General features: G+C 33.2%; 1 protein-coding gene across 3 annotated transcripts in view; it reads left to right on the top strand.

Annotated features, from left to right (window-relative positions):
• The window catches only part of CRPPA (CDP-L-ribitol pyrophosphorylase A), a 110424-nt gene that overhangs the window by 50195 nt on the left and 47858 nt on the right, over positions 1–12371 (top strand). For all 3 annotated transcript variants that reach the window (XM_071735367.1, XM_071735366.1, XM_071735364.1), the window contains 4 exons: positions 752–849; positions 2843–2932; positions 3545–3637; positions 6719–6847. In XM_071735367.1, coding sequence (XP_071591468.1) covers positions 752–849; positions 2843–2932; positions 3545–3637; positions 6719–6847 — 410 coding nt within the window. The remainder of the gene's footprint in view (positions 1–751; positions 850–2842; positions 2933–3544; positions 3638–6718; positions 6848–12371) is intronic.

Below are 12371 nucleotides of genomic sequence, written 5' to 3'. Positions count from 1 at the left end.
CTTAAAGGAAAATACTGAATTTAGAAACTGTAGTCTATAACAAGAGAATATACTATCTTTCTAAAATAATTGCTTTATGTAGCAGATCTGGCTAAAACTTGAAGCTATTGTTCTTATGAACAAAATACTATATTTTTTTCTCCTACCAGTAAAAGATCTAAGAAATTCCCTATTCCAAGATCTTTGTCACTGACTATAACTTTCTCATATTGAGGTAAACAGTTTATCTGCCATTTACTGAATAGTATCTTCATTACATTTAGGGAGGGAACACTATACATAGTATATATTTTTGGGGAGAGGATTTATACTGCCTCCTGGGTTTGGTGGGGGTGGTTTCTTTGTGTTTCTTAGTATTGCTGACATTGCATTTAACAATCTGTTGAAGTGAAATGTATGAAGTTTTCAAAAAGATATAGTCTTGGTTGTCATCCAGTGTCAATAATGTGGATCTGAACAAATACCTTTTCATAGAAGTCCCTTAACTGGACTTTGGAGACAGGCCTTATCTGATGTTTTTGTGTAGAAAAAAATAATTATAAAATATAATACCAATTCTGTACTTGACATGTACCTTATATGCATTCTGTAGTTATATTAAATGTCTCTTGAAATAAATAATCTTAGTTTTCAACAGCTGCAAATTTAGTTTTTTCTCTCAAGAGACAGCAATGTACAGATTCAAAGTGATGTTCAGGTCAGTAGTTTTGCTCTGTTTTATGGAATTCTAAGGGTTTTTTCTTGATCACAGACAGTCTGTCACAACAAGTTTGTGTTATTACCACTGGGAAGGAAGCTGTTGCACAAGTGGGTTTTCTTCTTCAGGAGTCTCTGAAAAGCCAAATAACAGTAAGTACAACTCTGCAGCTGTAAACTGTGCAATGAATTTGATGTTGTTGCAACTTGTAAGAAATGTACAGATAATGTGAATGCAGTAATTGAGACCTCCTATGTCACTGTAGTCTTTGTTATAAGGGAACAATGGGTGTGGATGATACCAAGAAAAAGGCATCTTCTACCATTTTATGCTGTATAAACCCTCTTAATGTATATGTGTTAGATCAGAGAAGAAATTAGATCCAGACCACAGAGAGGCCATTTTCTTTAGATTTTATGAATTTAGTAATCCCAAATTGTCACAAATATGTTACAGAGGAAATGCTTTTATTACTTTGAAGGCTGAATTAAAGTCTGAACAAATTAATGGGTAAGTTCTTGCAGAGCTACAACTGCAACATCAAATTAATCAGCCTTTTTTTAGAGATAGGCATATGTTTCACTCATACTGAACACTCATTGAAGCTTTTGCTTTAGGACATTTATGGAATTCCTGGTATTTAACTATCTTTTCCTTTTTTGTGATTCCTACTAATAGAACTATCACAACTTTTCGCTTTCCCAAAGGAGACTAACATTTGGTAAATCTTGACTTATCTTGGGGTGATTCTTAATTATGTCTTATGTCATGATACCATGCTATTCTACTACCCAGAAAAACAGAGAATAGCTGTTCAAAAATACCCATTACCTGGTTTCCATAATGTTACTTCTTTAATGGTTTTGTTCATGTCTGTTGATCTTCTGCATTATGTGTTTTGTTAACAGTAGGATGATCTGTGGCAAACTGTATTGCCATTTTGTATTCCCTTCCAACCCGGCTAATTCTATGATTCTATGTAGTTCAACGATGTTGACATGTTTTGTTTGGAAAAAACTGTATTTAGTGTGGAAAATCATGCATTTTATCTATTAAACATCTATATTTAAAAATGCAAAGTATTAGCAGAATTGAGCAAGATTTTTTTTCTTGTCTGAGTAGCTATATAACGGAACAGAAGTAAGTTTCCATTGCACTGGTACCAGATCTGTTGCTTCTTTTCCTTTTTCCTGCTATTATTAAGAAAGTTTTTTTGTTTTGATGTAATTTGACTAACTTTTACAGATTGCCAATGTCCTGATACTGTTTTTCGGCTTTATGAAAGTGGATGTTGAATAAAGTTGAAACAAGTATAGGGCATCCGATAAGTAGAAAAACATTAAAGAAAGAAAACATTTATTATTCCTGTTTTCATGTCTGTAAAACTAACTCCTTTAAACTAGCTGAACATCAGTTGCTACAGTGACCAGAAGGGATTTAGCAAATCCATATACCTTTTTCTGTTAAACACGTGTAATATTATGTGATAAATACTTTTTACTGAAGTGGTATTTTTAGGTAAATTTTGTCTTCTCAAGTAGCTAATAGCTTTGATAAATAATAATACTAAAATAGTTCTGGATAGGATACTAACATGCCAAATTGAATAAGAATTAATTGTACTTAATTGATGATGTATTGAAGCTAGTAAGATGCGCTTACTTTTCCAAGAGAGAAACCTGATTGAATCATTGCTGGATAGTGTGGCTACAAAACAAATGCTTAGTGTACTCCTTCAACAAATTTTTCAAGTTAAAGCTGGTACACAAAAATATTTTTTTAATGATCAGAACTACTTAAGCATGATCTAGTGAAATAAAAGTAGGCCTTCTCTTTTGAGTCGTGTTCCATTAACGTTCTGAAAAGTTTCTGACAGGTAATATGCTCCTGTGTCTGGTATGAAATACTGCAATATACTCTTGTGCCTGGTGCTTCTAGGGCTGATTCTGGAAATATTCCCCATAGCAATGCCTCAGCAAAAACTCACAGAAAACTGCAGGGTGTCAGACTAGAAATTTTAAGTAAAGGATTAAGTAATTTGGATGAACAAACTTTGCCATAATGGTGAAGCTTTAGCAGATAGTTAAGGCTGAAGTCAAGTTTGTGAAGTATTAATGTTTTGTTTTGTTTTTTTTTTCTATTCAGATTGAAGCTATCTCACTATCTCTATGCATAAACGATAGCCATGTACAAAGCTCCTTTACAGGACAGTGCTACAATTTTATTTGCATAAATGTAAGTAGCAAGGATGCATGCTAATCATTTTTTCACTTAAATTTCTTAATGTAATGGTAAATAATAATTACATATTTGAATAATAAGTTGTTTGTTATTTCTGTCCTCTTGGCCTGTCAATTCTAATGTTTGGTGTTTCTGATGTGCATCAAACTGCATCTTTGAGGTACCAGTCTGTTCTTTTATCTCCTGGTTTTGCATTTCCATCAGTATGAACTATAGGGTTGAAACTGAAAGTAGTTTAGAATTTCCTTTCATAGGTACAGTATTTGAGGGGAATTGTCACAGGAAGAGTGACTAAAATGGCAAACACTAGTAATGTGTATGCCATGCAATCTGTGTTTGGGTACTGATATGGGAACAAGAAGATTTTTGATGAACCAAATCTAAGACCAATCAAAACCATTAAGCTTGATATTATTAATACAAATTTATTTCAAGCAGCTAAAATTTTGCTAGAGAAAAAATTCCAAATATATTAAAAGCATCAAAGAAATTAAACCCCCCAGAATTAGAAGTCATGTATCATTTAGTAGCAGACCTTTGAATTCCATTTTTAATAAATCATTGTTTGATGTTTTCAGTAATTCTAAGCATTTTATTTTCATATAGGATAACAAGTATGATATTCAAGAAACCCAGCAACTAGTGGATATGTTGGAAAAATCAAATATTCCTGTCTTATATCCAGTTGTCCTTGTCTTGGTAGGTAACTCCTGGAAGCTACTGTAGAAAGCATCTAAAGAAATGTTTTAGAATGTGGGACTATAGATTGAAACTGCTGCTAACTCTGAATAAAATTATAAATTTGAACTTTAAATTGGACCCTAAATAGCATCATTTGCACCTCAGCAACTGTAGTGCACGATTTTTAGGAAATAAGCCATGTGTAGCAAATGGGAATTTATTAGTTGTATTTTTGTGAAAGACTCATTGTGGCTGTTCATATTGAACGGTTAATCCGTGCTTTGCTGTTGTGCTCCATCTTTGCTGCTGATACTGAAAACCATGTACTCTGCTTGAATGCTCATTTGTAACAGAATTGAGTGATTTTCTTTTTTTCCTCTGCTGTGTGGTTCATTTGAAGTTTTAAAATGATTGAGCTTTTCTGGCCCAGGTGTTAAAAATTAAATTTTAAGTACTTTGCAGTATAACTTTAATGCTTATTTTACTTATTGAAATGTTGTAAGATGGAAAAATCTATTCTGGTATAGAGCAAAAGTTTTAAGGCATAGTTTTGTCTGAAGTTCTCATTATTTGGACATTGCTACGAGAATAATTTTAACAGTTCATGCGGATGCCAGCTGAAGGTGTGCATGACTTTTATTTTACTCAGACTATTAAGCAGGAGAAAATATGAGTAGGTTTGAAAGTCTCAGTTTGGTGCAAAAAGATTCAGTTAATTCAGTCACTGTTTTCTGTCTTAAAAGGTAGGGATGAGAAGTATTGGGGTGAAATGAGTGTTATTAACACCATATGTCACAAGGGGTATACCTCTGAACTACATTTATTATACTTTTGATCAATAACACAAGATAATATATTGTGATTTAAAAATATAATTCCATATGTAATTTTTTTGAAAAAGAAATGGGTAGTTATTTTACATGGGGCTTTAATAGGTTGTGCAGTGCATAGTCTAGTTATCTGGAGGTAAAAAAGAGCAGTTACTTCTCAATTTTAGGTTTAATCTGAAATTTAAGTGATGAAATTTCATAAGTATTCTTGATGACAGTTATTAATTGCAGTAAGTGGTGGAATAGCACCCTGCTCCCCTTTGCACAGAAATGGATATTAAAGCAAATATCTCAACTCAGTGTGTAGATTTTGGCTTATTGCACACCAGGTAACAGACCCTACTTTTGAGATATCAGTCTAACAAAAACCTGAAGTATAAAGATAGGAAATACTTTTTACAAATGAAAAAAGTTATATCCTTGCCTATTTTATGCCATTGTCTTGAACTACTGTAATCCTTTATTCTTTGGTATATTTAACATAAAAACTGAATATGCTATTAATGAAATATCCTGTAAGACACTCTCTTTTGATGTGAAAGGGTACGTTATTATTTCTCAGGCATATTTCACATTCTGTTACTCAGAATTTTAAGCAATATGATGACATTTAAATAGTTTTCTAGATATTATTTGTCAGGGAAACATTATTTTCTACTCTCAAAAATAAAATTGTTCCTGATAGTGAAGTATCAAAAAGAGGAGAGCAGCTAAGTTCTTCATTCTAACCTTATAATCAGGAACAGGCTAATATAGACTTTTGTGTAACTTGAAAGTTCTTGTCTAATCTTAGATTTCATGACATGTTATCAAACTGATAATTTGAAAAATTGGCTATACTTTTCCTTCTGATACCCTACTTCTTTAGTTGTAAACATGACAAGTGTTGTTATTGTGCCAGATTATCTGTTTAACCAGCCTGGGGAGAGTTGTCCCAGTAAAGGGATGAGCTTTCACTGGACGTGTTGATTTTTATCTGTATTCCCAGATGTAAGTTGCCACAGATTTCTAAGTCTGTCCTGTGTCATGGTGCCTGACTGGATTTTTTTTATGGTATCTCTAAGTTGAAGCAGCAATTGAACTATTATATCTGAACATAGCAGAAAGGGCAAGATTAACATCACAGGAAAAAAAGGAAGCACAGAGAAACAGTCAGTTGTTTGCTTAAAACCAGTCTCCTCTCCAACTCTGCTATAACCAGAGGAAACATTCTTAAATAGATCCTATTTTCCTGAATAATACATATTCACATTTGTAGATGCTATGGATAGATATGATTTCTATTTTGTTGGTTTTACTTAGAGTTAGAAAGAAAGGATTGCTTCTACTTCAGTTATATAGTTGCCATTATTTGCATTTCAATACAGATGTTTGTGAAAAATCATTTTAAAGCTGTGGAAATATGGTGTTGGAAAATAGGTGTTAGGTTGTGTTCCTTCCAATTACTAGGCTACTTCTATATTGCTACTTCTCTGTAGCTCTTGCAGAGAAGTTTTATATCAATGCAATTATTCAGCCAGAAAAATACTTTCTAAGGGGAAAGGTATTTCTAGTGTTAATAGAGGCTGACACTTTATCTGTACAAATCATCCTTAATTTTTATTTGAACAGTTAATAGAGACTTTGTAAACTGTGGGGCACAACAGCCTTGGGAAAGGGTTGTGCTGGTTGGTACCTCCATGGAGACACCAGTCTGGCTCTCTAGGATCCATTATCCCTGCTGGATAGGAGACCTGCCTAAGACTTCAGGGTAGTCATATCCCTACCTTCTTTCAAAGTAACTTCTACCTTTTAAACTTGAAGTGTTCTCTTCAAATTAATCAAATTAGGGCAACTACTATGCTATACTAAATAGGAAGTAAACTCAAATCTTAAAAGATTTTCAAAACTGCATTCATTAAAGGTGCTTGAGAAAAACACTTGTACTTCTCTACTGTCCTGCTAATAATAATAATAATAATAATAAAAAAATCTGTGAAAATTAGAGCTTAGAGAAGAATATAATTTGTTTTCTGGTTTAATTAAATATCTGTAATATGCAGTTAGAACATTGTGTTCTGATGTATCTGTTTTACTGTGCTTTGAAAACGAAGCTTCATGTCACTAAATATGTAAGTAGTGGAATTCAATACTAACTGAAGAAAAACCTCTCTTAACCTGTATTTTTTTTTCATTTTAATAACGCATACAAAAATGCTACAAATGGCAATGTAAAATAACAAATGATGGAAAAAGTGAATTTAAAAAAAAATTATTTGTTCCTTTTCAGGTTCACTTGGATATTTCTGAAAATATTTCTTTCCATGTTGGGGTGGAAGAACTAACTAGAATCAAGAAATTTGCAAGGGATGTGAAAAATAAAAATATTTTGGTTTATAGTCTCCTTATCCAATGTAAGGTATGTAATTTTCTTCTATATGCTATCCATCTCCGTTTATGATTCATATGATTAATGATAGAATCTTCATTTAAAACAAAATCAAAAGGAAATAAATATGACATGAGATTTTTTTTTTTTAGGAAGTTTCGTGCCTATTCTTGTTCAAAATTTGGAACAGCCTGTAGTTTTAGACAAAAATGTAAGCATTTTGATTAGAGAGGATTAAATGGCAAATGTTCGTTGGAAGCATGTGAAAATGTCAGGGGCTTTTTTTTTTTTTTTTTTTTTTTTGCTTTTGCAGCCTTAAAGTAAAAAAAAACAAAACCATATCTGCTCAGTGTTCTGCAGATATTAACATTCCTCATAAAAACACTGCTTGGCATTCAGATGACAGAAGAACATGGCATATAGGTTTTGAAACAGAGCTCATGTCTGTGATAGCAGCAAATTGCCTAAGCTGGAGGCAAAAAGGGCAAGCACTCCAGCATCCTTTGTACTCAAAAAAGTGATTTTAAAATAACCCATTTTGTCTGTGAAGCATGTTCTGCCAACCAGAAAAGTGGACTACTTTTCCTCCATGCATGTAGTCTTTAAAACTTTTTAGCTTAGTCAATAATGAAGGAAGAACTAACTTAGATATTCAGTGGAAATTTTAATAAAGGAGAATAAATGTCATCTGAATATATCAGGTTGAGTTAGGTGTTTGGGTTTATATATAACTGAATAAACACTGCTATGATTTCATCTTTTTCTGGTTTACCAAAGACTTGACTTTTCCTCCAGATTCTCTAGTTTAATTAAGAGCTATAAGTATAAATACCTGTCAGTTTATGCTTTTACTGACTTCTGATGCCAACAGAATATGAATAATGCTACTATATTATATTAGTTTGTCTCTTAATTGTGCAGCATACAAGGCCATACAACGATTTTCAGTCTTCCTTCTGGTACTATCAAACCTCATTTTTTCCAGGGTGAATTCTGGCTTCCTTTGGTAAAAATTTTCAATAACTGTTGTAACGTAGCTCTAAGAGGTACCTTATCATGGTGAAAAGCAACATTGCAAATAGTGCTTTGGTATAGGTACATTTTTTTTCATTTTAAACTTCATTGGGTGTATACATATGACTTAATGTGAAAATTATATACGTATGTGGATAGCAACAGTTAGTAAAAATGACTGGAAAAAAGCAAGACATTAATAATCTTCAGTGGTTTTTTGTGACCATGGCACAAAAGCTTTTTATCAGTAATCGGCATGTATAACACTGAGATCTGGATAGAAGTCTTTGATCCTCAGTAATAAGAGAATTACAGATGACTGCTGGGTCACATTTTTGAAAATAAAAAGCTAGAAGGGTTACATAGGGTCACTGCAGGCAGCCATCATTTATTAGCATTGAAAAAGTATTATATAGAGTAAGACACTTTGTGGAGCAAGTAAACTACTTGTAGGTATTCCATTTTAAAATAGATATAAACCATATCCTACTGATAACTATAGGAGTATAGTCCTGAGTCTTGCTTGTCAGTGTTTTGTTAAATGATTAACATATAGTTTATAGAGATCATGTGCTTATTTGTGATATAAGTATCAAGTTTTCTTTTGGCTGCAGATCTGTAAAGAACATAATAGTGTTCCATCATTTTATGGAAGGACTTGACGTATGAATCTAGAAAAGGTATAAAACAAAATGTATTGTTTATCTGGGAGACAGTGAGACGTGGGTACTGTGAGAAAAGCAACTTGATAAATGGACATCTTTAAAGCAGGCTTTTGTTTGTTGTTGTTTAAATTGCAAAGAATGCTTGGAGACTCAACGAGGTATTTTACTTTTAAGACAGCCTGTTAGCCAGTAGGCAAGTCCATGGATGCATTCTATGCTTGAGGATGAAAGGTGAATTTTATACAGACACGATGGCAGGTCAAGAGGAAGGTGCAAACACAACCTGCTGCTGTAATGCAGGAGAGTTGGCCTGTTTATATAACTTATTTCAATATCCACTTTCCAGAAGTTCTCAAAAGCTATAGTTGATTCCAAGAAAAGAGTGATGACAGGTTACTTCACAGAGCTTCCCTCTATCTGACAGGTTATGTCATTACTACCAGACATGCATGGTTGATATACTACATTTTTACTGATTCAAAAACAGGGCTAAAATGTAAATACAAGGAATGACCATTATAATATGGATGTGAAATGATTTTACGTTTAGAAGAGTCATAGTATTGAGTGGGTGTGATATATTGACATAAAAGCATATGGAGGCAACTTTTAAGATTCTGAATAATGTTTTTTGAGGTATATAATTGGTTTTTTATGTTTAGGAAATGGAAGTGTATTCAGGTATCAATGAGTGCTTCAGGTATCAATGAGTACAGGAGTACGTTTTTGACAGTTCTGGAGGGATATGGAGCCCAAAGAAAAAGTATAAATATTTTTGTTTCTTAAATGCAGTGTTTTTGATATTTAGAAAAAGCTTTCAAGCACTTCTATGAATATTTGATGATCCAAGAAGCTAATCAGGAAAATATAAGAAAAAGGCTTCAATGTGTCTTATAAATGACCTGCTTTGTATGTTGTATTTGCTCAAAATGAGTGCATGTTCACAGCTTATTACTCAGTTATTTCTCTCAACCATAATGCATGGAATACCAAATTACTGATATGGATACAAAGATTGGATTGACTTCATAACAGCTCTAGTTTACATCCTGAAAATCCTGTTGATTTAAATTTCACTTATAAAAATATTTTTAAGTCACTTCTTTTTAAGAACAGTTCTGCAATGTTAGAAATAGTTTTACATATTAACAGAGGGGAAAAGAGTATTCAGTGAATTCCAGTCTGAACTTGTTAGTTAGCCTTTGGTAGTCTTTCAGAGGAGTCGAAGGAAGTAGCTGATTAGCAAGCTTAATTAAAATTAGGAACAAACGTCCGGTTTTTTTTTAAGATAGAATTGGCATATGTTGCTGACAACATCAGTAAAATTCTTGAAAATACAAAAGTTAGCTTGCGTCAAATCCATGCAGGACTGGAATTATTTTAATTTTAAGTACACTGCTGTATGTCAAATTACAAGATTTGGGAGGGAGCCTCATATGTGTGTGGTAGTTATTTGCTTATTTGTGTTCTGAGCAATGGAATAATACTGATCTTGGGCCTTGATCTCACAAAAACATGCATTTTTATCTTTAAATGTATCCTAGATAGTTAATGCCTGTATTCATTAATATGACACTAATGTTTTCAAAAATACTGTTGTCTCTGTTTACTACTCTTCTCCCTTTTAAAATAATAATATCTAATGGCTAATTACAGTAAATAGTCAACACACATAAAAAAGAAAAAATTGCAACGTTTCCTAATATGGAGTGCAAATTCAGAAGCTTTTAAAGGTTTCAGTGATAAAATCTTGGTCTAGAAGTTCAGGTAATAGCTTTTACTTTTCACAGAGCATTCAAAGGAACTATTATAATCTAGAATAAAGCATGCATGGATGGGCATAGAAATCCCTGGAAAGCTTTAAAATATGAAAGCACTACTAATATATCTTGGTTATAGGATATTATTAATTTTAAATAATCCTACTTTAGAGAAGCCCTAACAGAATGTCAGGTCAGACCAGCTTGTTAAGGCTTGCCAGGAGTAAGTTGGCTCCAAATACTTTTGCCTCTGAAGTAGCTAATGGATTAAGATAAAGGAACTATTCACTGACAGCAGAAAAATAACACTAACAAGAGACAAATGGCACAGTAGAATAATTGTTATGAAGCTGCTTCAAACTAAAAGGAAACTAAAGTGTCAGTGACTTCTTGCACAAACATAGTGGATGTACACTGTAGTCTTTAAGAGTTTTTGAAGACAAGAGGGTCATCTGTACCATGCTTAGGGGCTCAAGAAATACTTTAAGAGTCCTAAATGTATTTTCTGTCTGCAGTTTATCAAAAAGATAAAAGTTTACAGTTAATTTTCATCAAATATCCCTAAAAAGTGTATTATGTCCAGGCATTAAGGCAGTAGCTCTCAAAACAGAGATCACAAGCTTAAATAGGATCATCCAAGTGGCAATGCAGAAGGTGATTTCACAACCAGTAGTGAGATAATGAGCCTGAAGGGCAAATGAAGTAAAATCACAATCCAAAACTTGTTGAAAACAAATGAGCCATGCCCTACATAACACCTGCTTGCTTCTTAATTCATTTAATAATCAGCAAAGAGTTGGTCAAATGATTGCAATCTGATTAGAATGATTGAGACATTGCCTGGAGAACTCTTTTCTCAAGATGACACTTTTTTATTTCAGCTGCAATGATATAATAGATTGTAATGAATATGGAATCTTACATCGTCATAGAAGTTCTTAATGCCAAGTAATTACTGTTTAGTATTTTCAAGAGCCAGGAACCGAACTTCTAAGTAGAGCAGTCCTACAGCCTATTTACTTTTTCATCAAGGAAAATTGGGCAAACGAGTGATGAGCCAGAGTTACCTTGCTTGCATGGTATGTGGAAAAGATGTGTTTCAAATCCTGTTTGAAACTTTGGGTGAGCAACCTCATAGAAAACAGCATCTGTAAGCTCATTAATACAAAGGCTTAGTAAGTAACTTATCAATAAAACGAGAGTTTGATATTTATGAAGGCTGGGCACTATTTCATCCCTAATTATTGCTTCTTTCTGAGATCAGGCATGACTGCATATTTTGGCATGGGTAGAATGGACATGATGAAGCAGCTTTACAAACATTGACTTTTAAAATAAAGTTGTAAGTAACTTATGATGGAACTTTCAGTGAATAGAAGATGCAGAACTGGAGGTTGTATTAACTTGATACTCAAGAAATAGAAAAAAGAACAAGGTGTTTCCCTTGGCAATGGCTCACTGTAAGATTGCTCATACACAAAAATATTCTGGATATATTCTGGATATATTGTAATTCTGCCCAAAAATTATAATAGAATTCATGGAATAAAGAAGTGTATAGGTGATATTTCACATTTATGCATTTTCAGATCTTCAGTAATTTCTGCAATATTTAGGTTATCTTCATGTCTGAATTTTGCAGTTGACTGGAGTGTATTTGAAACAGATTTGTTTTCTTTGGTGGCGGAGAATCAGTGTGCTCCAACAGTATTTTCACACGCACGTACTGTTACAGATAAATTTATGACCCTCCTTGATGATTTTGTCTTTGATTTTGTTTTGAATTCTGCAAGAGCTCATCATTTTTTAATATAGTTTACTGTGTGAATGTGTGGAGATCTCAACAGGCTTTGTTCCAAAAGTGTGTGGTCAAAAATAGTGGTCCATTTGGTTGATCTCATCATCAGAATTGCTTGTCTGTCAGACTTGCTCACAGACAAGCACATTTACAGGCATTTCTGAAAGTAGCACAGCTTTCAAATATAGATTTTGTAACAACTGTTTGTAACAACTGCCTTTTAGCAATACATATTTTTGTAATTTTTACGTTAGTATCAAAATTGAAGGAGAGTTCTCTTAGGGTTGCTGCCAATGAAATGTTTGTACTACTTAGCT

Source organism: Heliangelus exortis, chromosome 2, assembly GCF_036169615.1.
Source record: "Heliangelus exortis chromosome 2, bHelExo1.hap1, whole genome shotgun sequence".
Classification (NCBI taxonomy): Eukaryota; Metazoa; Chordata; class Aves; order Apodiformes; family Trochilidae; genus Heliangelus; species Heliangelus exortis.
The sequence above is the reverse complement of the archived record's forward strand: the minus strand, read 5'-3'. Positions and strand labels throughout refer to the sequence as shown.